General features: G+C 38.0%; 1 protein-coding gene across 1 annotated transcript in view; it reads left to right on the top strand.

Annotated features, from left to right (window-relative positions):
- The window catches only part of ANO5 (anoctamin 5), a 98,912-nt gene that overhangs the window by 1,012 nt on the left and 71,772 nt on the right, over positions 1 to 26,128 (top strand). The window contains exons 2-4 of the mRNA XM_040255648.1: positions 9,016 to 9,059; positions 12,884 to 12,931; positions 24,179 to 24,220. Coding sequence (XP_040111582.1) covers positions 9,016 to 9,059; positions 12,884 to 12,931; positions 24,179 to 24,220 — 134 coding nt within the window. The remainder of the gene's footprint in view (positions 1 to 9,015; positions 9,060 to 12,883; positions 12,932 to 24,178; positions 24,221 to 26,128) is intronic.

Here is a 26,128-nt window from a genome sequence, read left to right as displayed (position 1 = left end):
CCCTTGTGGCCGTCCCGGACCCATGTTCTGTGGTTCTGTTTTAGTACACATTTCCTGAAAATGCACATATTTTCCTAGGTCTGTCTCCAGGGCCTTCGATGATATTCACTTCTCTCAATGACACTTTACTTTCATGTCTTGTTAAGTGTTGGATCTGAACATGGAAGCGGTGGGGTGTTTTTTTGTAAAGTGATAAATGATCTAAGAAGTCATACTATTTAGTCTTCAAAGACACCAAAGAAATAAAATGCCTTATTTTATTATGCATCCTCCTTCTCCCCTTAACAGCTTGAGATATAATTTAAATACAATAAGAATCACCCACTTTAAAGGTACAGTTCCAATTTTAGTATATTTACAATTTTGCCATCATCACCATAATCTAATTTTGGAACATTTTCATTACCCCAAATAGAAACCTCTTAGCTGTCACTCCCCCTTCACCCCCTCCCCACCTCAGGTACCCCCAGCCCTAGGCAGCCTCTAATCTATTTACTGTCTCTAGGTTTACCAATTCTGAACTTCTGGTAAAACAGACTCATATAATATGTGATCTTTTATAACTGGTTTCTTCCTCTTAGCATGTGTTTTTGAATTTCATGCATGCTATCACTTGTATCATTGCATGATTCCTTTTTATTGTCAAATCATATTCCATTGCAGCTGTATTCATACTTTATCTGTTTATCGATTGGTGGACATTTGAATTGTTTCCACTTCCTTGACTACTGTGAATGATGCTGCTATGACCATTTATTGCAAGATTTTGTATGAAAATACGTTTGTATTTTTCTTGGGTATATACCTAGTATTGGAATTACTGAATAATATGGTGGCTGTATATTGAGCATTTTGAGAAATTGCTGAACTGTTTTCTGCCTCATTTTCATATTTTCACAAGTAGTATATAGTGACCCCAATTACTCCACGTCTTCACTAACATGTGTGATTGTCTGTCTTTTTTATTTATAGCAACCCTAGTGGGTGTGAAGTGCTGTCTCAATGTGATTTTGATTTACATTTTCTCAGTGACCAAAAGTGTTGAGTATCTGTTTCAGTGCTTATTAATTATTCATGTATCTTCATTGGAAGAAATGTCTATTCAAATCCTTTGCCTGTTTAAAAAAAATTAGTTGCCTTTTAATTATTGTGGTGTAAGAAGTCTTTATATATTCAGTGTATATGGCTTGCAAATATATTCTTCTATTTGTGGGTTCTCTTTCCATTTTATTGATGGTATCACTTGAAGCAACTCCTCCCTTTTTAAACAAAAATAATTAAATACAGAGGGAAATACAACTACCACCAGGGAAGTCCCCCACAGCATGAATTTTTAAGAGCTACTTTTATTCTTGTGTTTTAATATAAAATGGATTTCTTAGAGTAAATTCCCCAATATAGGTAAGCCTGAATCTGTATATTACATATTTTCTAAATCATCTTTGAAGAGAAAGTTAAACAATTGATTTACATGTGATAAACTTTCTCCTTGGAGAGAGAATATTTACACTGTGCCTTTCAGACATAATAGATTTTTCTAGGATTTGTTATGTTTTCTGTTTATTTTCTTTACAGTTGAACATAGAAACACTCAGTGATCTCCAATTAACTGTTTTCCCACAATTAATAATTTTTAAAGTGAAATTATAAGGGCAATGTGTAATAGAACATTAAATTGTTATCTAAAGAAATGCTGCTAGTAAAATGTCAATGTTGCTAAAACTGACTTATTGACTGATCAACATTGTTAGCAAGTTCTGATTTGAAATATTCGTTGGTTTTTTTTTTTTTTTTTTGTATGTGGCCGTATTTATGTTTATGTTATTTTATACTCCTGGAAGAAATGTAAACTGAGAAGACCATTTGGTAAATCCAAGGGCTATTTTTGGGTTCTGGGTTCACTGAGTGTGTATTAGTAATGTGCTTTCAGTGAAAACTCAAAGCTGTCTTTGGGCTGGCATAAATTTTGACTCATATTTTATGATTCTCCATAGTGATCAATAGGGCTTCCCTCATAGCTCAGTCAGTAAAGAATGTACCTGCAATTCAGGAGACCTGGGTTCGATTCCTGGGTCTCGAAGCTCCCCTGGAGAAGGAGATGGCAACCCACTCCAGTATTCTTGCCAGGAAAATCCCATGGACAGAGGAGCCTGGTAGGCTACACATTACATGGGGTCGCAAGAGTGGGACATGACTTAGCGACTAGAGAGAGCGAGAGATAGTGATCTATACTGAACCTTTCGTAGTTCTGGTTTCTAGGCCACAAAAGTGGCCTAATCAATTCTATTGACTTGAGAGGAAGTTGCAGGAATAGCAAGAAGCTGATCCATTTGTTGGCTTCAAATTCTGCCTCTTCAGATACGCCTCTGTGATGACAGAGGTTTGTAGATTATGCAGTTTCTTCAACTTTATATTCTCTGGGTGTGAAAGTGTATCTGGATCTCTGACATGTCGCGAACATCTGATTGTGTGTGTGAGAGAGAGCGCAAATAGGTGAGCGCTATGTGAGAGAGGGAGCATGGTGTGTGAGGAAATACATCTGTCTTCTTTAATGTTTCTGCTTTTCTGAAAGGGATGCTGTTTACAACGTGCGCTCCACCTGGTTCTCAGGGAGTTTGCAATCTTATAGAGGGTGGTGGGCTGCAGTCCGTGGGGTCGCTAACAGTCAGACAAGACTGAGCGACTTCACTTTCACTTTTCACTCTCAGGCACTGGAGAAGGAAATGGCAACCCACTCCAGTGTTCTTGCCTGGAGAATCCCAGGGACGGGGGAGCCTGGTGGGCTGCCGTCTATGGGGTCTCCCAGAGTCGGACACGACTGAAGCGACTTAGCAGCACCAGCAGCAGAGGGTGGTAGAACAGGGCTTACTTACATCTCTTACTCTGATGCTGGGAGGGATTGGGGGCAGGAGGAGAAGGGGACGACAGAGGATGAGATGGCTGGATGGCATCACCGACTCTATGGACATGAGTTTGCGTGAACTCTGGGAGTTGGTGATAGACAGGGAGGCCTGGTGCGCTGCGGTTCATGGGGTCGCAGAGTTGGACACGACTGAGCGACTGAACTGAACTGACTGAGAATAGGGCTGTGCTGTGCTGTGCTTAGTCTCTCATTCGTGTCCGACTCTTTGCGACCTCGTGGATTTTAGCCCACCAGGCTTCTCGGTCTATGGGGATTCTCCAGGCAAGGATACTGGAGTGGATTGCCATGCCCTCCTTCAGGGGATCTTCCTGACCCAGGGATCAAACCCAGGTCTCCTGCACTGCAGGTGGATTCTTTACCATCTGAGCCACCAGGGAAGCCCAAGAATATTGGAGTGGGTAGCCTATCCCTTCTCCCGGGGATCTTCCCAACCCAGGAATCGAACTGGGTCTCCTGCTTTGGAGGCAGATTCTTTACCAGCTGAGCTACCAGGGAAGCCCATAATGGGGCTACATTTCTCAAAGAGCTAAAGCCAGGGTGCTATGGGAGTAGGGAGGAGGCCAACCAGGGGCCAGAAGAGGAGGTTTCTGGTGAGGCTTGAAAGGAAGATGTCGAAACTGTTGTAAAGTGGAAAAATAAGCAAAAATTAGCTAAAAAAAGAAACAGTTGTTAGATCCAGGGTGAGGAATCAGCAAATTGAAAAGCAAAAGCATGAGAGAACTATTATAGATTGGAGATAATCTGAAGGAACTATATCGTCATCTGGTAAAGTATCCACCTGCAGCGTGGGAGACTTGGCTTCGATCCCTGGAGAAGTGAAAGTCTACCCACTCCAGTATCCTGGCCTAGAGAATTCCACAGACTGTATATAGTCCATGGGATTGCAGGATCGGACACGACTGAGTGACGTTCAGTTCACTTCACTTCCACATTCTGAAATAAACACTTTGCATCCAGTTCTGATAACAGTTTGAAAATATTTTTTAAACTATTTGTTTTATGTTAAGTACAGCAAAAATAATTAGAGGAAGTAAAGGTGTTTCCAGTTTTTCTACTTTCTTTTCTAAAATATGGAATTATAAAATATTCTATAACTCAAGCTTAAGGTGTACATTTTTTTCTCTGTGCTTGGAACTGTGTTTAATTCTATGCATGAATGACTGTTTCTGTCCTCAAGAAAATAAAAGCCTCCCTACGCCAGTGTGCAAGTACAGTACATTGAGAGACAAGGCATGTATTTTCTTAGACTTCTATTCTTTATCTACTTATTCTGAGTTTGCTAGATTGGTTTCCTTTCTTTTTTTTTGGAAAGTCCAATGAGAGGTAGTCAAGACATTGTGGAATTTTTAGCTATACATCTAGACAGTAGTCGTGAGTAAAACCCTTTGATAATGATACTGTGTGACATTTTATATATGTCAAATAATTTTTACTTATATTTTAAATCTTTTAGACAGAAAACCTATACTCAGAAAAGTTAAATGATATGGCTATATCTACAGCATGTTAGTTTTGTACTTTGCTTACACTAGCCATTAACTGTTTAATAGATCCTGCAACAAAAAGACCTGAATACAAAATATATTCTTTTATCTTTATTCTGACACTCTACAACTTATCCAAAGACTTTCAAATGGTTTTAAAAATTAATAAAAGTATAGAATATATGTTAATAATAATAACAATATCATCAAGAATAACATTCATGATTTCTGTGCCTGCGACTGGCTGCATGAAGCAATTTATATGCATTTTCATTTAATGCTTACGCACATCTTAGAATATAGTATGGACATTAAAGCCATTTATATGATATTTGGTAGCTTTGAATTTGGACTTCCCAGGTGGCACTAGTGGTAAAGGACTCGTCTGCCAATGAAGAAGTAAGAGATGCATGTTCAATCCCTGGGTCAGGAAGATCCCCTGGAGAAGGGCAAAGCAATCCATTCCAGTGTTCTTGCCTGGAGAATCCCATGGACAGAGGAGCCTGGTGGGCTATGGTCCACAGGGTCGCAAAGAGTTGAATGCGACTGAAGTGACTTAGCACGGCACAGTACACAGCTTTGAGTTTATGCTGTATTCTTAGATTGCAAGGAAGGCTAGGAAATGTGTTTTTTTTTGTTCTTTTTTGTGTGTGAGAGCTCATTGCTGCACCATATAATTAGTATTTTGTTAGTAAAGAACAAGGAAGAGAAAGGATATTTGTGGGGAGCCAGCAGCATCTGCTGTATTAATTGCCTACCATTAATAATCTTCCCCATTTCAGTAAATGGATTCACAAATTGCTCAAGTCTAGTAATCTTTCATCTTCTTTGTCTCTCCACCTGCACAGCTGCAATTTGATAGCAGTTTGTTTTCCATTTTTACTGAGATATCTACAGTCCTCTTAGGTGCCTTCATTTGCAGTGTTTCCAACTGCAGGCTAGACCCCCATCATCTCTTGTGATTTATTGCAGCAACCTCTCATGATTTATTTCTTTTCTCAATTCTCACTATCTTTTAACACATCCTCCAGTCAGTAACTAGTGCTTTTCATAAAATTTAAATGTAAATACTATTTAAATACTTTTTCATGGTTTACTATTTCACCAAAGAAGAAATCTAGTCATACAAGGTCCTCCACAAATGGTCCCCCACTCTATGCCTTTCTAACACCTTCTTATACCTGTCTGCCATTTACCTACTCATCTTTAGCTTGGCCTTTGTTTCTTTCAACACCTAAAAAACTGTTCCTGTCTTGCAGCCTTTGGGTGTTCTCATGTTTCTTGTATCCTCTCAACTTTCACATCTCAGTATAATTATTACCCCCTCAGAGAGATTTTCTGAGTTCCTTATGTCTAAACCGCATCCCTCCTTGTTTTTCTCACTTTCTCTGTTTGCTCTTTTAGTCTCTTGTATAGCATTTATCACAGTTTGGGGTCTGTCTCCTCTCATTTCAGTCACTAAGTCATGTCTAATTCTTTGAGATTCCATGGACTGCAGCATGCCAGGCCTCCCTGTCCATCACCAACTCCCGGAGCTTGCTCAAACGCATGTCCATTGAGTCGGTGATGCCATCCAACCATCTCATCCTCTGTCTTCCACTTCTCTTCCTGTCTTCAGTCTTTCCCAGCGTCAGTCCTTGCAGTGAATATTCAGGACTGACTTCCTTTAGGATTCACTCTTTTGACTCCTTGCAGTCCAAGGGATTCTCAAGAATCTTCTCAAACACCGCAGTTCAAAAGCATCAACTCTTCAGCACTCAGCTTTCTTTATAGTCCAACTCTCACATCCATACATAACCACTGGAAAACCATAGCTTTGACTGGATGGACCTTTGTTGGCAAAGTAATGTCTCTGCTTTTTAATATGTTGTCTAGGTTGGGTCATAGCTTTTCTTCCAAGGAGCCAGAGTCTTTTAATTTCATGGGTGTGGTCACCATCTGCAGTGATTTTGGAGCCCCCCAAAATAAAGTTTCTCACTGTTTCCATTGTTTCCCCATCTATTTGCCAGAAAGTGATGGGACTCAATGCCATGATCTTAGTTTTCTGAATATTGAGTTTTAAGCCAACTTTTTCACTCTCCTCTTTCAGTTTCATCAAGAGGCTCTTTAGTTCTTCTTTGCTTTCTGCCATAAGGGTGGTGTCATCTGCATATCTGAGGTTATTGATATATCTCCCAGCAATCTTGATTCCAGCTTGTGCTTCATCAAACCTGGCATATCGCATGATGTACTCTGCATACAAGTTAAATAAACAGGGTGACAGTATACCTTGATGTACTGCTTTCCCGATTTGGAGTCAATCTGTTGTCCCATATCCAGTTCTAATGATTGCGTCTTGACCTGCATACAGATTTCTTAGGAGGCAGGAAGGTGGTCTGGTATTCCCATCTCTTTAAGAATTTTTCAGTTTGTTGTGATCCACACAATCAAAGGCTTTCATGTAGTCAATAAAGCAGAAGTAGGTGTTTTTCTGGAACTCTCTTGGTTTTTCCATGATCCAGCAGATATTGGCAATTTGATCTCTGGTTTCTCTGCTTTTTCTAAATCCAGCTTGAACAACTTGAGGTTCACGGTTCACAAACTATTGAAGTCTGGCTTGAAGAATTTTGAGCATTACTTGGCTAGCATGTGAGATGAGTGCAATTGTGCAGTACTTTGAACATTCTTTGGCATTGCCTTTCTTTGGGATTGGAATGAAAACTGACTTTTTCCAGTCCTGTGGCCACTGCTGAGTTCTCCAAATTTGCTGGCATATTGAGTGCAGCACTTTCACAGCATCATCTTCCAGGATTTGAAACAGCTCAACTGGAATTCCATCACCTCCACTAGCTTTGTTTGTAGTGATGCTTTCTAAGGCCCACTTGACTTCACATTCCAGGATGTGTGGCTGTAGGTGAGTGATCACACCATCGTGGTTATCTGGGTCATGAGGATCTTTTTTGTATAGTTCTTCTGGGTATTCTTGTCACCTCCTCTTAATATATTCTGTTTCTGTTAGGTCCCTACCATTTCTGTCCTTTATTTTACCCCTTTTGCATGAAATGTTCACTTGGTATCTCTAATTTTCTTGAAAAGATCTCTAGTCTTTCCCATTCTATTGTTTTCCTCTATTTCTTTGCATTGATCAGTGAGAAAGGCTTTCTTCTCTCTCCTTGCTATTCTTTGGAACTCTGCATTCAAATGGGTATATCTTTTCTTTTCTCCTTTGCCTTTTTTTCTCTTCTTTTGTCAGCTGTTTGTAAGGCCTCCTCAGAGAGCCGTTTTGCCTTTTTTGCATTTCTTTTCTGTCTCCTGTTCTGTACTGTAAATTTAACAATAGAGAATGAATGCACATTAGTGATTATCACCACCATTATTATCATCGTTGTACTGACAATCAGTGACAAGAACTCTGAAAAGTCTGAGACTTGACTGCATTTGAAAGTTGACAAAGTAGCCTGTTACAATTTCATGGTTACTGGTAGAAGATTATGAGACACCTGGATGGGAGACAAAGAACAGTTTACTATTCACAGCATTAGCAGTAGCCAGAGTAGCAGCATATGTCAATTTCCCGAGCCCAGGTTGTCACAGGTCAGTGCAGAGAGGGCATAAATATTTGGTGTGTGGTTTGCAATACAAGACAGCAATCTGAGCTTAGGCAACTGGAGTGTTTTCTTCACGAGTAATCATATTAATTGTATCCCAACATTTACCTACCCTTCAGTATTCATCCGTAAGTAACATACTTTGGTTCTGCATAGTTAAACTTTATGTAATTGAAATAATGCTAATTATTTCTGCCTTTTGCTGAACTATTTCTGGGAGATTTATGTTTTTGCATCTAATTAAAACTAAGTCAATTTTATTGCTAAATACCATACGTGGTGTGATTATACTACATTGTACTGATCCACTTTATTGTTTCTGGATATTTGGGGTGATGCTGGTTTTCTGAGTGTTGTATGCTTAGTCATGCCCAACTCTTTAAAACCCCATGGAGTGTAGCCCACTAGGCTCCTCTGTCCATGGGATTTTATCCAGGCAAGAATACTGGAGTGGGTTGCCTTTTCCTTCTCCAGGGGATCTTTCCAGCCCTAAAAATCGAACACACATCTCCTCTGTCTCCTACATTGGCAGGCGGGGTTTTTTTGTTTGTTTGTTTGTTTGAACCACTGAGCCACCTGGGAAACCTTGGTTTTCTGGTTATTACCAATAATACTGTTATGAATGTTCTTGTACCATTCCCATAGTGCCTGCATTTCTACTGAATTTATAGCTAAAATAGCAGTTGTCAACTTTTTTTTTTTTGTTTTTAATCTCAGAACCCCTTTATACTTTTAGTACTTGTTAGGAACTTCAAGGAGCTTTTGTTTATGAGTTAACTTTATTGGTCAGCTGAGGATATTCTCTTCTGTCACTTCTATTCAGCATAGTACTAGAAGTTCTAGCCAGACCAGTTAGGCAGGAAAAGGAATAAAAGACATCTAAATTGGAAAGGAAGAATTAAAATTGTTTCTGTTCACAGATAATATGATCTTTTAATTTTTGAATTCTCCCTATTCAGAGTTTTAACATATTGTGTTCAGTTGGCCATTTTAACATGACTTTTTTTGTTGTTTAATTTAGACAGACAATTCAGTAGAGAAGACGGTTATTCCAAAGCAAATGAGGTAAGTTAAATATATGTATTAGCTCCTTATAAGTCAGAACAAAAATTGAGGCAAGGTTAGATATGTACTTCATATGAATACTTGGGTCTTTGTACTTCGGTTATTTATTCATGCTACATTCTTCATGTTTCGTCCTCCAACCTATTACTTTTTAAGTATAGCAAATTCCATGTTTCACGTAACCTTAATACTGAATCTTTCTGGGTGTTATAGGAGAGAAAACATAAGTTTGGATTTGTTTTGAGGCTTTCTGTGATATAAACTCAGATATGCTGAGACTTGATATGCAAGATAATAGTATTTAGCTTAACCCTCTGCTTGATAATGCAAGGAATAATATTTGATGGCTTTTTTTGTCAGCATTAGCAGTATCTGATTAGTGCCTTTTTACTGAGGTATAGTTGACACATAATCTGATATTAATTTCTGGTGTGCAGCATAATGTTCGTATTTGCTCATACTGCCAAATGTCATCACAATAAGTCTAATTACCATCCATCATCTTACAGAGTCACAGATATTTTTTCTTGTGATGATAGCATTAAGACTTATTCTCTTTTAGCAAATGTGCAATACAGTACCATTGACTGTAGTCACTGTATCATGTATTATATCTCCATGACTTACTTGTAACTGACTGTTTATACCTCCTGACACCTTTCAAACTTTTGCCTGTCTCCAACCACCTCTTTTCTGGCAACCACCCATCTGTTCGGTATGTCTGTAAGTTGTGTTCTATCTCGTTTGTTTGTTTTATTTTCTAGACTCCTCGTGTAAGTGAAATCATACAGTATTTGTCTTTCTCTGTCTGATTTATTTCACTTAGCATAATGCCCTCAAGTTCGATTGATGTAGCAATTGGCAAAATTTTATTCTTTTTCTTATGGCTAAGAAATATTCCATTGTGTGTGTATGTGTGTGTGTCCATGTTATTTATTACCTTATCCATTCATAGGTACTTCAGGTAGTTTGCATATGTTGGCTATTGTAAATAATGTTGCAGTGACCTTTGGGGTTCATGTATCTTTTCAAATTAGTATTTTCTTATTCGTTGGATAAATAACCAAAAGTGGGATTTCCAGACCCTGTGGTAGTTCTGTTTTTAATTTTTTGAAGAATCTCCATACTGTTTCCCATAGTATCTGTACCAATTTATATTCCCATCAGCAGTGCATAGGGGTTCTCTTTTCTCCATATTCTTGCCAACACTGTTATTCCTTATGTTTTTGATAGTAGCCATTCTTACAAGAGTAAGGTGATATCTCACAGTGATTTTGATTTGCATTTCTCTGATGATTAGTGATGTTGAACATCTTTTCATGTGCCTGTTGGCCATCTGTATTTCTTTGGAAAAATGTTTATTCAGATCCTCTGCCCATTTTTTCAGTTGGATTGTTTGGCTTTTTTGCTATTGAGTTATATGGGTTTTTTATATATATGTATATATATTTTGGTGTTGACCTCTTATCAGGTGTATGATTTGCAAATATTCTCCCATTTGGTAGGTTGCCTTCTCACTTTGTTAATGATTTCCTTTGCTATGCAGAAACTTTTTAGTTTGGTGTAATCCCACCGGTTTATTTTTGTTTTTACTACATTTGGTTTTAGAGTCAGATGCAAAAAATTATCTCTGAGACTGACGTCAAGGAGCTTACCACCTATATTTTTTTCCTGGGTTTTATGATTTAAGATCTTACACTCAATTCTTTAATGCATTTTTAATTTTTTTCTGTATGGTGTGAGATAGTGGTCTAGTTGCATTATTTTGCGTGTGACTAACCAGTGTCCCTAACACTCCTTAGGGAAGAAGACACTATCTTTTCCCCATTGTATTTTATTGGCTCCTTTGTTATAAATTAATTGATCATATATAATAGGTTTATTTTGGGGCTCTCTGTTCTGTTCATCTGTGTTTCAGTGTTTATATCAATACTATTATGTTTTGATTACTATATATTTATAATATAGTTGGAAATCAGAAGGTATGATGCCTCTAAATTTGTTCTTCTTTCTTAAGATTGGTTGGGTTATTCGGGGTCTTTCGTGAGTTTAGGTAAATTTTAGGATTGTTTATTCAGTTCTGTGAAAAATACCATTGGAATTATGGTTGATTGAATTAATCTTAGATTGCTTTGTGTGATATAGACACTTTAACAATAGTAAGCTTCCAATCCATGAGCACAGACAGCTTTCTACTTATGTGTGTCTTCAATGTCTTTCAGCAATGTGTTCTGGGTCTTTCACTTACTTGGTTAAATTTATTCTTAAGTATTTTATTCTTTTTGATGCAATTGTAAATGGGATTGTTTTCTTAATTTCTCTTTATGATAACTCTTTACTAGTGTGTATGGAAGTGCAACTGATTTTTGTGTATTTTTATACCCTACAGGTTTACTAAATTTAATAATGAATTCTAACAGTTTTTTGGGGACAGTCTTCAGGGTTTTGGTTATATTAATTCATGCCATCAGCATGAGTTAATATAAATAGTGACATTTTTACTTTTCCTTTTAAATGTAATAGGCCTTTTATTTATTCTTCTTGCTTAATTGATCAGGCTAGGACTTGCAATATTATGTTAACTAAAAGTGTCAAGAATGAGCATCATATTATTGTTCCTGATCTTATAGAAAAAGGTGAAAGCTTTTCTTTTGAGCATGATGTTCGCTGTGGGTGTGTCATATATAGCCTTTCTTATGGTGATATATAACTTAATAATTAATCAAAAACTTCTCAACAAACAAAATTCCAGGACCAGATGGCTTCACTGGAGAACTCTACCAAACATTCAAAGAAAATTTAGTATCTATCATTCTCAAGCTCTTCCAAAATATTGAGGAAAAGGAAACACTTCCAAATTCATTTTATGAGGCCAGAACTATGCTGATACAAAAACCAGACAAGGACACCACACACACACACACACACACACACACACACACACAAATTACAGGCTAATATACCTCTTGAACACATATACAAATATCCTTAACAAAATATTAGCAAGAAGAATTCAAAAATGCATTAAAAGGACCATATGCCATGGTCAAGTGAAAATTTATACCAGGGATGTAAGGATGGTTCAATACATGCAAATCAGTCAGCATAATACATCACAGTGACAAAATGAAAGACAAAAATCATATGATCACATCAAAGATAAAAAGACTATGATACCAAAAACCATTTGACAAAATTCAACATCCATTTATGATAAAAACTCTTCATAAAAGTAGGTAAAGATCAGAACAGAAATAAATGACATAGAGACTAAAAAGACAATAGAAAAGATCAATGGAATTAAGAGCTGATATTTGAAAAGATAAATGAAATTTACAAGCTTTCAGTTTCAACTAAGAAAACAAGAGAACCTAAATAAAATCAGAATTAAAAGAAGAAAAGTTGTATCCATGCTGTGCTTAGTTGATCTGCTGCTGCTGCTGCTGCTAAGTCACTTCAGTCATGTCCGATTCTGTGCGATCCCACAGACGGCAGCCCACCAGGCTCCCCTGTCCCTGGGATTCTCTAGGCAAGAACACTGGAGTGGGTAGCCATGCCCTCCTCCAGGGGAGCTTCCCAACCCAGGGATCAAACCCACATCTCTTATGTATCCTGCGTCGTCAGGTGGGGTCTTTACCATTAGCGCCGCCTGGGAAACCCCATGTACATACAGAATTTTGCATCCAATTTGATGTGTTTCATAGCTCCCCTGAATTGTATGTTTCGATTTTGCATAGAGAATCTAGAGTTTTTGTTGTTGACAGTTGTATGCTCTCCATTGCCGCCTTATTAACAGTGCTGTGTCTTCTCCATGGTGCTATTAGGACCTGAGAAGCAGCGAGTCCAGTTTTCTCATCTGTCAAGAACCACGGGTAAGCAGCCATCAGTAGCACACTTTCTTGCATGGACATGATGGGTTATCTTTGTATAATCAGCAGTTATGACTCTTACTTAGTTCACAGTTATTTTTCAAGTTCTTATACATGATATTTGATACTTTATTTGCAGATAATCCATTGCTTGTGGGGGAAAAGGTGTCATCAGGCACATTAGTTAGAATGGTGCATAACGCATAGCACTTTGCTTGCATTTTACTTTCTCAGTTTTAGAGATGAGAAAATGAAGAGTGTGAGACGTTTAATAATTTGACCAAAATTAAGGGGGCATATCCTGGACAAGATTAGAACTCAGGTTTCTGAGGTCTAATTTAGTACTCTTTCTCCATACATCTCTCGTCTTACCTGTAGGTACACACCTAAGAATAATCATGAAGAAGTACAATTTATTTAGCAAATCTGAATGTCAATTAAGAGGTAAATAAAGGCATTCAAAATTTTATGTTAGTTGCTTAGTAACTAAAAGATACCATTTGGGAAGATGGGGGAACAGAGTTATTTTCTTACTGACAATTTTGATACAAATGTTTTCCTTTTCACCAGCATACTGATCTTTATGTTCCAGAATGAAGGTTGTGTGGTTGATCAAAGTAAAATACTGTGGAGATTTTATTTTTTTTTAATTTTTAATTTATTTTAATTTATGTTTATTTTTTGACCATGCTAAACACTTACCTGACTGCCAAGTTGAAAACCATAGATCAAATAATGTTAAGTGGAGCCTAAAGCTTATGCATCCAAGTACTGCATCTCGGACTCTTTTGTTGACCATGATGGCTACTGCATTTCTTCTGAGGGATTCCTGCCCGCAGTAGTAGATATAATGGTCATCTGAGTTAAATTCACCCATTCCAGTCCATTTTAGTTCGCTGATTCCTAGAATGTTGACGTTCACCCTTGCCATCTCTCGTTTGACCACTTCCAATTTGCCTCGATTCATGGACCTGACATTCCAGGTTCCTATGCAATATTGCTCTTTACAGCATCAGATCTTGCTTCTATCACCAGTCACATCCACAACTGAGTATTGTTTTTGCTTTGGCTCCATCCCTTCATTCTTTCTGGAGTTATTTCTCCACTGATCTCCAGTAGCATACTGGGCACCTAATGACCTGGGGAGTTCCTCTTTCAGTATCCTATCATTTTGCCTTTTCATACTGTTCATGGGGTTCTCAAGGCAAGATACTTAAGTGGCTTGCCATTCCCTTCTCCAGTGGACCACCCTCTGTCAGACCTCTCCACCATGACCTGCCCGTCTTGCGTTGCCCCGCAGGCATGGCTTGGTTTCATTGAGTTAGACAAGGCTGTGGTCCTAGTGTGATTAGATTGACTAGTTTTCTGTGAGTATGGTTTCAGTGTGTCTGCCCTCTGATGCCCTCTTGCAACACCTACCATCTTACTTGGGTTTCTCTTACCTTGGGCGTGGGGTATCTCTTCATGGCAGCTCCAGCAAGGCACAGCCGCTGCTCCTTACCTTGGACGAGGGGTATCTCCTTACCGCCGCCGTTCCTGACCTTCAACATGGGATAGCTCCTCTAGGCACTCCTGCGCCTGCGCAGCCACCACTCCTCGGGATGCTCCTCCCGGCCACCGGCCCTGGCCTCGGGCTCAGGGTGGCTCCTCAGAGTCACCGCCCCTGGCCTCGGGCGAGAGGTGTCTCCTCCCAGCTGCCGCCCTTGGCCTCGGGCTCGGGGTGGCTCCTCAGGGTCACCGCCCCTGGCCTTGGGTGCCAGGTGGCTTCTCCTGGCCGCCCCTGACCTCGGATGCGGGGTGTCTCCTCCTGGCCGCCCCTGACCGCATACGGGGGGTAGCTCCTCTCGGCTGCCGCCCTGACCTCAGACACAGGGTAGCTCCTCTCGACTGTTCCTGTGCCGTCGCAGCCTGGCACTCTAGGCCGCTGCCCCTGACCACAGACGTGGGATAGCTCTTCTCGGCCGTGCTTAGTGCGCCAGCTCTCGCAGCCGCCTGCGCTTAGTGATTATACAGTGGAAGTGAGAAATAGATTTAAGGGCCTAGATCTGATAGATAGAGTGCCTGATGAACTATGGAGTGAGGTTCGTGACATTGTAGAGGAGACAGGGATCACGACCGTCCCCATGGAAAAGAAATGCAAAAAAGCAAAATGGCTGTCTGCGGAGGCCTTACAAATAGCTATGAAAAGAAGAGAGGTGAAAAGCAAAGGAGAAGAGGAAAGATATATGCATCTGAATGCAGAGTTCCAAAGAATAGCAAGGAGAAATAAGAAAGCCTTCTTCAGTGATCAATGCAAAGAAATAGAGGAAAACAACAGAATGGGAAAGACTAGAGATCTCTTCAAGAAAATTAGAGATACCAAGGGAATATTTCATGCAAAGATGGGCTCGATAAAGGACAGAAATGGTATGGATCTAACAGAGGCAGAAGATATTAAGAAGAGGTGGCAAGAATACACAGAAGAACTGTACAAAAAAGATCTTCAGGACCCAGATAATCATGATGATGTGATCACTTATCTAGAGCCAGACATCTTGGAAAGTGAAGTCAAGTGGGCCTTAGAAAGTATCACTACAAACAAAGCTAGTGGAGGTGATGAAATTCCAGTTGAGCTGTTTCAAATCCTGAAAGATGATGCTGTGAAAGTGCTACACTCAATATGCCAGCAAATTTGGAAAACTCAGCAGTGGCCACAACTGGAAAAAGTCAGTTTTCATTCCAATTCCAAAGAAAGGCAATGCCAAAGAATGCTCAAACCACCGCACAATTGCACTCATGTCACATGCTAGTAAAGTAATGCTCAAAATTCTTCAAGCCAGGCTTCAGCAATACGTGAACTATGAACTCCCTGATGTTCAAGCTGGTTTTAGAAAACACAGAGGAACCAGAGATCAAATTGCCAACATCTGCTGGATCATGGAAAAAGCAAGAGAGTTGCAGAAAAACATCTATTTCTGCTTTATTGACTATGGCAAAGCCTTTGACTGTGTGGATCACAATAAACTGGAGAATTCTGAAAGAGATGGGAATACCAGACCACCTAACCTGCCTCTAGAGAAATGTGTATGCAGGTCAGGAAGCAACAGTTAGAACTGGACATGGAACAACAGACTGGTTCCAAATAGGAAAAGGAGTACGTCAAGGCTGAATATTGTCACCCTGCTTATTCAACTTCTATGCAGAGTACATCATGAGAAACACTGGACTGGAAGAAACACAAGCTGGAATCAAGATTGCCGGGAGAAATATCAATAACCTCAGATATGCAGGTGACACCACCCTTATGGCAGAAAGTGAAGAGGAGCTAAAAACCCTCTTGATGAAAGTGAAAGAGGAAAGTGAAAATGTTGGCTTAAAGCTCAACATTCAGAAAACAAAGATCATGGCATCTGGTCCCATCACTTCATGGGAAATAGATGGGGAAACAGTGGAAACAGTGTCAGACTTTATTTTCTTGGGCTCCAAAATCACTGTAGATGGTGACTGCAGCCATGAAATTAAAAGATGCTTAGTCCTTGGAAGAAAAGTTATGACCAACCTAGATAGTATATTCAAAAGCAGAGACATTACTTTGCCGACTAAGGTCCGTCTAGTCAAGGCTATGGTTTTTCCAGTGGTCATGTATGGATGTGAGAGTTGGACTGTGAAGAAGGCTGAGTGCCGAAGAATTGATGCTTTTGAACTGTGGTGTTGGAGAAGACTCTTGAGAGTCCCTTGGACTGCAAGGAGATCCAACCAGTCCATTCTGAAGATCAGCCCTGGGATTTCTTTGGAAGGAATGATGCTAAAGCTGAAACTCCAGTCCTTTGGCCACCTCATGAGAAGAGTTGACTCATTGAAAAAGACTCTGATGCTGGGAGGGATTGGGGACAGGTGGAGAAGGGGACGACCGAGGATGAGATGGCTGGATGGCATCACGGACTCGATGGACGTGAGTCTGAGTGAACTCCGGGAGTTGGTGATGGACAGGGAGGCCTGGCGTGCTGCGATTCATGGGGTCGCAAAAAGTCGGAGATGACTGAGTGACTGAACTGAACTGAACTGAAAGCTTATGCTGTTTTGGTGTCACTTTTTAAGAAGAATAATAGGACAATAATTTACTTTAAAATCTTTACAAAAATGTTTGACTGTGAGGACAAACATATTGCTAGAATTCTTCCTAAATGCTTGAAGGGACTGATGTAAGAGGCACTGAAACTTTGACTTCATTATTTGAATGTAAATCCATCTCCGTTTGAAACTATGAATCAAACATTTCAAAGGAAATTTCTTCTTTCTTTTTTCCTTTTAAGGCTTCTGTAGTAAGCATTTTTATTTAATTTGTCCTTCCAGTGCACCCTTTACTTTTCTGTGTGTCCATGTCTAAATTCATATGTGTATTTACATTTCTTCTGCTTCTTACACTAAAGATGGCATACTCTATGTATTGATCTGTTCCCTGGTTTTCACTTAAAAACATCCTGGAGTTCCCTCTGTATTGCATATCAATTTTACTTTCATTTGCTAGTATGTGACATAGTATTCAGTTGTGTGGGTTTAGGATAATGTATTCATCCAGTCTTTTACTGATGGACCTTTGGGTTGTTTTTAATCTTGGAAATCTTTTCTTTTTTTCAGTCTTTAACCCTTGGGAATTAGGCTTATAATATTTTGGCCAAGTGTATCTTTCTAAATACTATTTAACCATCAAAAATAAAGGCATATGTAATTTTACCATATACTACCAAATTTCCCTCTCTTTTGCATTTCTAAGAAATATCCAAGTGTTCTCTTTCTCCAGAGCCTTACTAAGAGTGTTTAGTGTGTTTAGATGTTTGCCTGTCTGTTAGAGAGGTATAGATAGTGGAGCTTTTTCATTTACTACTGTATCCTAGGATAATTTAAACTTTCATACCTCTCAATTTATCTTTTTTCTGCATTCATGGTCATTTTCATTTATTTTGCTAGATCATTCTGTTTATATACCTTGTCTGTTTTCCTGTCAAGCTGTTAGGTTTTCTTTTTTTTTCTTTTTTTTTTCCTTGATTATTTTGGGGAAACTGTTTACATATTTATTATCACCCCCTTGCCCATGAGGGAAATTGAGAGGGGACAATTTTTAGAACCCAGGAGACAGTCAGTGAGCTTCAGTGGAGGGAGGGTTAGAGCTCTCCTGAATCCAGCCTCAGAAAGGAAGAAATTTATACTCTCCTTCCTCCCTTCCAGTCATCTGTAGGAAGCCAGAGATGAGAGGAACTCTTTGATATCTATATCCAGTCACCCTCCCAAGGGAAAAACAAGCAGGGTATCGAAGGATAGAAAAGGGATCTGCTGAGACAAGCCGAAGATATTAGCTGCATATCATTGGATGTATTTCCCCTTTGGGAAAAAAAAATGTAATCCAACCATTATTATGCTATAACTTACCAACTAATGATTCTACAACTTCGGAAGAATTCACACAATTTAACCTTTTATTTTAAGGTTAAAGTAGAAGACCTGCTGGAAGAGGGCATGGTAACTCGCTCCAGTATTCTTGCCTGGAGAGTCCCCATGGACAGAGGAGCCTGGTGGGTTACGGTCCATGGGGTCACAAAGAGTCAGACATGATGAGCCTCTAAGCACAGCACAACACAATCAACAGTGGAATTGATTGAGTACCTAAGTGTTCTTGAAAGTGTTGCTCGCTCAGTTGTGTCCAACTCAGCAACCCCATGAACTGTAGCCTCTAGTCATAGAATTCTTCAGGCAAGAATACTGGAATGGGCAGTCCCTTCTCCAGGGGATCTTCCCGACCCAGAGATTGAACCCAGGTCTCCTGCATTGCAAGCAGATTCTTTACTGTCTAAGCCACCAGGGAAGCCCTCTCAGCCACCAGGAAGTCATCAGTACCTAAATGGCTTGCTGAATAGCTAGGTTAGAAGGATGCTAAAACCATTAAATGAGATACAGAAAAATGAAGATTATACCTAAAAGAACCTGTCTTAGAGTGAATGCCATTTGTGTTTAAAGGGAATAATTTGAAAAGCTATTAGGGTTTAAAGGAGGAGGAATGGGTATTAGAAAGTACACTAGAGGCATGCCTTCATAACAACCAACATGCTGTTAATGGTTTTAAGGGGGTGTCGATTTTACTCACCTCAGGGACAATTGTTCAAATATTTTATGACATGTATGGCATAGGTGCAAACCATCCAGAATGTATATTTGGATAAATGAACCAGAAGCAATTACCATCAATATAGTTTAGTATTTATAATTGGTCCATGTATCTACTTAGGATTGCTCTAGGACTCAAGACATTTAATTCCATCTCCTGGGGATCTTATTCAGTTTCATGGTTCTAATTACCATTGATATGTTGCCACACTCAATTTGAAGTTCCTAGTATAGACATCTCTCCTGACATTCAACCTTAAATATCCAAGTCTTTCCCCACCATATGCATTTGAAGTGAAGTGAAGTGAAGTGAAGTCGCTTAGTCGTGTCCTACTCTTTGCGACCCCATGGACTGTAGCCTACCAGACTCCTCAGTCCATGGGATTTTCCAGGCAAGAACATTGTCTAAAGACATTCCAAAATTTATGTGTCTAAAATGTAATTTTTTTTCCCCAGACAAGAAGCTGCTCAATTGAAATCTTTCATATCTCAACTACGCACAATCTATTCTTCTAGCTGTTCAAGTTAAAAATTATCATCACTATTGTTTATACATTACATACAATAAAATGCATTTTAGGTGTACAGTTTGACAAATTTTAACAAATCACAGCAGTCAAGGTATAAATTTCCATTACCTCAGGAAAAAAGCTTCCTTTTTTCTGTTTTACCCCTGCCCTCGGCAAGCTCTATTTAAAAAAAAATTTTTTTCTAAAGTGATATGTCAGCAGAATCATACTGTATATACTATATTTTATGTCTGGCTCCTGGACTTTTTGTTCAGCACAATGTTGCTGAAACTCACCCAGAATTCCATGTGATACTGATAAATTGAATCTTGTTGAATATCTCCATAATTTTTTGGTTTCTTTTGTTTTATTGCTAAGTAGTATTCCATTGTATGGATATACCAGAATTTGTTTATCCATTCACCAGTTTGATGGATATTTGAATTGTTTTCAGCTTTATAAATAAAACTGTTAGGAATATTCATATAAGAGATGTTTGTATAGACATATATTTTCATTTCTTTGCATTAATTTTCTAGGAGAAATTGTCTGGGTCATATGGAAAGAGTATGTGTAACTTTATATGAAATTGCAAAAATGTTTTTAAAAGGGGCTGTGTATTTTTCATTCCCACCAGTAATGCATGAGAGTTCTAGTTGCTCTGCGTGCTCCCCAGCACTTGATATTATCAGCTTTTTAATTTTAGTGGTTGGGTGAATAATACCTCACGGTTTCAGTTTTCATTTCCCTGATGAATGATAATGTTACACATTTTTTCATGGGCTTATTGACCATTCATACATCTTCTGTTATTATATGTTCAAATCTTTTCTGTATTTTAGAAACTGGATTATCTTTTACTGACTTTTAAAAAGTTTGAAGGCAAGACCTTTGTCAGTTTTGTGTATTCCAAACGTCTTCTCCCAATCTGTGACTTTCCTTTTTTTTTTTTTTTAACTTAACACTGTTTTTAAAAAAAACAAATTTTCAAAGTTCAGATTCTCATTCTTTTTTTTTTTTTTAATGAACCATGCTTTTTGTGCTCTAAGAAATATTTGTCTGTACCAAAGTAGAGGAGATTTTCTCAGATTTTCTACAGTTTTATACTTTTAACTCTTACCTTTTCTTTGGGATTCATTTTGAGTTAACTTTTATAGATGATTTGTGGTGAGAATTAAATTTATTTGCTTTTTACTATGCATATGTAGCATGTGCTATCATTTCCTCATAGAACCTTTGTGGAAACTGACTATGTAGGTGTGAGTTTATTTCTAAACTCTGCTTTGCCCCATCATATGTCTATTCTTCTGACAATATTACACTGTCTTGATTACTCTCAGTTCAGTTCAGTTGCTCAGTCGTATCTGACTCTCTGCAACACCATGAACTGCAGCTTGCCAGGACCCCTGTCCATTACCAACTCCCAGAGTTTACCCAAACTCATGTCCATTGAGTTGGTGATGCCATCCAACCATCTCATCCTCTGTCATCCCCTTCTCCTCCTGCCCTCAATCTTTCCCAGCATGAGGGTCTTTTCCAATGAGTCAGCTCTTCGCATCAGGTGGCCAAAGTATTGGAGCTTCAGCTTCCACGTTAGTCCTTCCAATGAACACCAGGACTGATCTCCTTTAGGATGGACTGGTTGGATCTCCTTGCAGTCCAAGGGACTGTCAAGAGTCTTTTCCAACACCACAGTTCAAAAGAATCAATTCTTTGGTGCTCAGCTTTCTTGATAGTCCAGCTCTTATATACATACATGACCACTGGAAAAACCATAGCCTTGACTAGAAGAACCTTTGTTGGCAAAGGTTCTACTTCTACTTTGCTTTCACTTTATAGTAAAAGTATGAAAATCAGATTATTTCCAATTTATTCTTCTTTATCAAAATTGTTTGGCTACTCTAGAATCTACATTTTTCATATAAATTTTACAATCAGCTTGACAAGTCTAAAAAAATTATTATTGGTGTTTTGATTGGTATTGCTTAGAATCTGTAGATTAATTTCAGGAGAATTTACATCTTAACGATATTGATCATTTTCAGTACATGAACATAAAATATATCTCTGTTTTGATATGTTTTAGTATATATCAGTAATATTTTCATTTTTAATGTGGAATTCCCTGATGGCTCAGAGGGTAAAGTGTCTCTGCCATGCAGGAGACCCGGGTTCGATTCCTGGGTCATGAAAATCCCCTGGAGAAGGAAATGGCAACCCACTCCAGTACTATTGCCTGGAAAATCCCATGGATGGAGGAGCCTGGTAGGCTACAGTCCATGGGGTCGCAAAGAGTCGGACATGACTGAGTGACTTCACTTTCACTTTCATTATACATATATGTTAAATCTGCCCAGAGATGCTTCATATTTTTGATCCTCATGTAAATATATCTTTTTTTCATTTCCAACTGGACATTGCTCTCGTTCTGTCTCTCTTTTATCTCTTATCTTGGATTTTAAAAATATACAGATCTAAAACACCTGGCATAATAATTCAAAAGTTAGGACTTAAGATGTTCAAGTTATGTGTAATGAAAGAAAGATGTTATTGCCAACTTCTGTGTAGCACCAGTAATAAAAGTTTTCAACTCTATTTATAGAGAAGAGGCTCTAACATATCTTTTTACAAATAAATTAGATTAAATTTAATGAATTGAAAAGACACAGACAAGTTATGCTTATGGTAAGTTTATAATAATATGAAAACTAATTTTAATATCATGGCAATATTATTAAAAAGGCAAGAAAAATGTGTGCATTAAATGTAGCCACTTACTATATTAAAAAATTCAGTGCTTAGACAAAACTAGAAGTAAATACACCAAATGGTTACAAAGTAGCAAAGAAATAGGAATGATTTTAAAAATACATTTTTAGTAGGCTTAGTGTTACTATTTTATAATGAAAAGTGAACATATTTGGCACATGATGAAAATATATAACAAAGTTATTAATTCTAAATTTTTAGTCTATGGAATGTTAATTGTATCATTTTGTAATCAAGTCCTTTGGTGATTTTCATTTAATATATTTAAAATGTTAAGTCAGTACTTTTTCAGGACCAACTGTTGATACTGAGCTCACTGATTTTTATATTGTGAGGATATTGTGTTTTGGAAAGGCTGCAGAGTAACCTGACATTAGATGTATTTATCACAGAAGGCTTTTTACCAGTCATTTAGGTAAATTTTTATACCTTGCATTCTCAACATTCGTAATGTGGTAGTACTAGTTAAACCATGACTCCAGGGCCAACTTATTCTTTAGGCCTGTGAGGCACAAAATACTTTTTGGAGCCCATGGAAATGTATTAATTTTAATATATTTTAAAATCAGAGTAAAAAAAAAGTATAATCATATATATTATTTTTTATTAAAAATTTTAATAGAAAAAGGGACCCATGAAAGTCATAATATGGTCCTATATGGCATCTTAGAGTATGAGTGTTTCATTTCCCTTAACAATTTTGTGATGACTTCTGGTAAAACATCTGAGAAAAGTAGTAACTTATGGATCTCATGAGAGATCCCAAGAAAATTAAAATGCTAAGTTGAAATATTTCAGCCCAACACAATATAATATGCTTTATACAGTGACCAACACCCATCATGTATCTGTCTTTTTTTTTAAGTAAGGGCAGTCATCTATACATAGTAGGCTCTTCAGTTTACAGAGCTGAGACTTTCCCAGCTCACTCACCAGTTGCTGGGTCTCTCTAGCATATTCCAGAAAGACAACAGTTTAAACAAAACTTTGCATGGCAAGAACTGAAATTCTTTATTGATAATTTAATTAGATAATTTATAATTTCACTTTACTGTGAAATATAGTACTTGCCTTTTCGTGCCATAGGTTGTTTTCCTTCCAAATATCATTGATTATCCCAGATGTTTTTTAGTGAATTGCTTTGGTATTCTAAAAATAATGGTAACTGAAGATTGAAGATAACTCAGCGTTTAAGTAATTAAGTGACTTTTTCCCCCCAGCATTCTGATAGTGAAATGTTTTATTTGTAATGAAAGATTGTTAATCTTTTAGATCTGATTAAAGCTTGGAACCTCTTTCTAAAAAAAAAAGTAATTGCTCACACACTTATACGGTGATGGTAATTTCAGTATTTTTTTCAGTAATGAAATATTTTACACTATTGGGTGAGCTTTTCATACCATACATGGTCCCAGAATAACTGTAATAACTCTGCTATCTTTGCCTGATATATATAGGCATACATAACAGAATTTCTACTACATCTATTTTACTTGACATTTCCATTCTCATGTTTTCCTTCATTATTTTTTCTGTTCTTTCTTTCTTAATCCAGGTCCACAGATGTGTACTGTTTAAAGTTACTGTAAAAAGATTTAGGGAAATTTACTTGAAAGTCCCCTGTTTTTCTTTCATTCATTCTGTATCGTCTTCTTCCCGTTTTTGTTCTTTTCTTCTTACTGTCTTCTCCCACCTTCCAGATCTTAAGTATCACACATACACATGCATATTCACGTGAGCGATCACACCAGGGTTTGTTTGTTTGCATGTCTGTTTGGGGGGAAATCTTTAATTCTGGGCAGGATTTGCTAACATTCTATTGATTGCTTCACAGTCTGCCAAGCGATACAATTTGTTCCTGAGGCGGCGTCTTCTGGTAACCAGTGTGGAATGATAACTGCCTGTGCTTTGGATGGCTACATTGCTAGCCTGAGTCATTTTTGTTGTATGAATGCTATTAATTTGAGGGACTTTGTCATTGGTTCCTATTCCCCAGGCAACTGAGATTTTAGAATGGCGATTCATAATCTTTTTGGGGTCTGATTTAAACTTTGGACCCTCTTCCTTAAAAAAAAAATGTAATTGCAAACACACAAATACATGCACTTGCAGTTACACACTTTGAATTTACATACAGTTTCAGAAGTTTATGAATTCCCATGAAGAATCCAAGTTTATGAACCTCAGAATAACTACCTCATTCAATAGCCACACAGATGTTTGCCTCACTATAAACAGGCATTTCCAAGAACAAATACAAATACAATCAAATATAAATAAAAAGATACACACACACACTACAAAAAATGATCTTAATGTCATGTTTTTTGCAAAACAAAAGAATAAGATGTTCTCATAGTTTTCAGTTACATGTAACAAAATTATCATGTTTTTCTGTCCCAGTTGACTTCAGCCAGTTTCTGTGAACAGTGCTAAGGACGTCTGCCACTGCTGCTGCTAAGTCGCTCCAGTCGTGTCCGACTCTGTGCGACCCCATAGACGGCAGCTCACCAGGCTCCCCCGTCCCTGGGATTCTCCAGGCAAGAACACTGGTTGCCATTTCCTTCTCCAATGCAGGAAAGTGAAAAGTGAAAGTGAAGCCGCTCAGTTGTGTCCAACTCTTCACGACCCCATGGACTGCAGCCCACCAGGCTCCTCCGTCCATGGGATTCTCCTCATAGCGTTTGCAGGGCTACCAGTGATTTCTCTGTATTTTAAATTTTTTTTACAGTTTATAGTTAGGGAATGACATAATAATAGAAATGTGGGTTTTTCTAGGTAGCCTTTGGTTTTTGAGAGAAGGGAATTACATATGCTCATGGACAGAGGAGCCTGGCAGACTACAGTCTGTGGGGTTGCAAAGAGTTGGACACCACTGAGCAACTAAGCACAGCACATTTCAACTGAACATTCAGGAAATAATTGGATTAAATAGTCTAGCTACTTTGTTTGTTCCCTAATGGAAAAAAGCTCTGACTGTGGTTTTTGTTGATTTCTATATGCACATCTTTTGTCACCAGAACTTCTTTTTGTGGACCTAAATTTAGCTGTTCAAACAATATGAATTCTTACCAATATATGTCATTAAAAAAAAAAAGAAAACTCTACCAGACAAAATATGATTGACCCAGACTTAGCGCAAAGAGATTATTTTTCCCTCTAATTTTTTGCTTTGATTGTATTTCATCTAATTAGTATTAGTTTCCCTTCCCCAGTTTGGTAATTTCATAAAATATGCTAATCCTGTGACAACTTACAAGAGCTCAAATAATTTTTCATTTTGTTCACTTTTTTTAGTGATTTATAATCAAGATCTATAACATGGTAACAGTTTGAATTTTTCTTTCTTTTTTTTTTTTTTTTACTTTCTTTTATGAGAAGAGAGATGACTATGTATCCTTTGGGGTGCAAAAAACTCAGACATAACATTTAAATGACTATATCTTGATATGTAATCTTCACAGTCCTTGAATATTTTTTGTTTCTTCATTCTTTTTTCACTCATTTCCTCCTGGGCATTGGGAGCTAGTTCTTTCTGAGACATACCAGTTATGCATTCCTATAACTAAAATACAGTTGTTCTGTTCATAAACCACAGATCAAATGAGATTTTTGTCTTATTCTTACTTGACTGATCTACATCCAGTCCTTTTTATGAGTGACTTGCCTGGCCTGACTTGAATGAAAAACAGCATCAGTTCCCTATAGAATACCATAAAAGAAGCTCATACACTGAAATAAATACTAGTTATGAAAATTAAAAACCCAGTTCCCCATTCACTAG

Source organism: Oryx dammah, unplaced genomic scaffold (assembly GCF_014754425.2).
Source record: "Oryx dammah isolate SB20612 unplaced genomic scaffold, SCBI_Odam_1.1 HiC_scaffold_15, whole genome shotgun sequence".
Taxonomy (NCBI): Eukaryota; Metazoa; Chordata; class Mammalia; order Artiodactyla; family Bovidae; genus Oryx; species Oryx dammah.
Note: the sequence above shows the minus strand (reverse complement) of the source record. Positions and strands in the feature narration are given on the sequence as shown.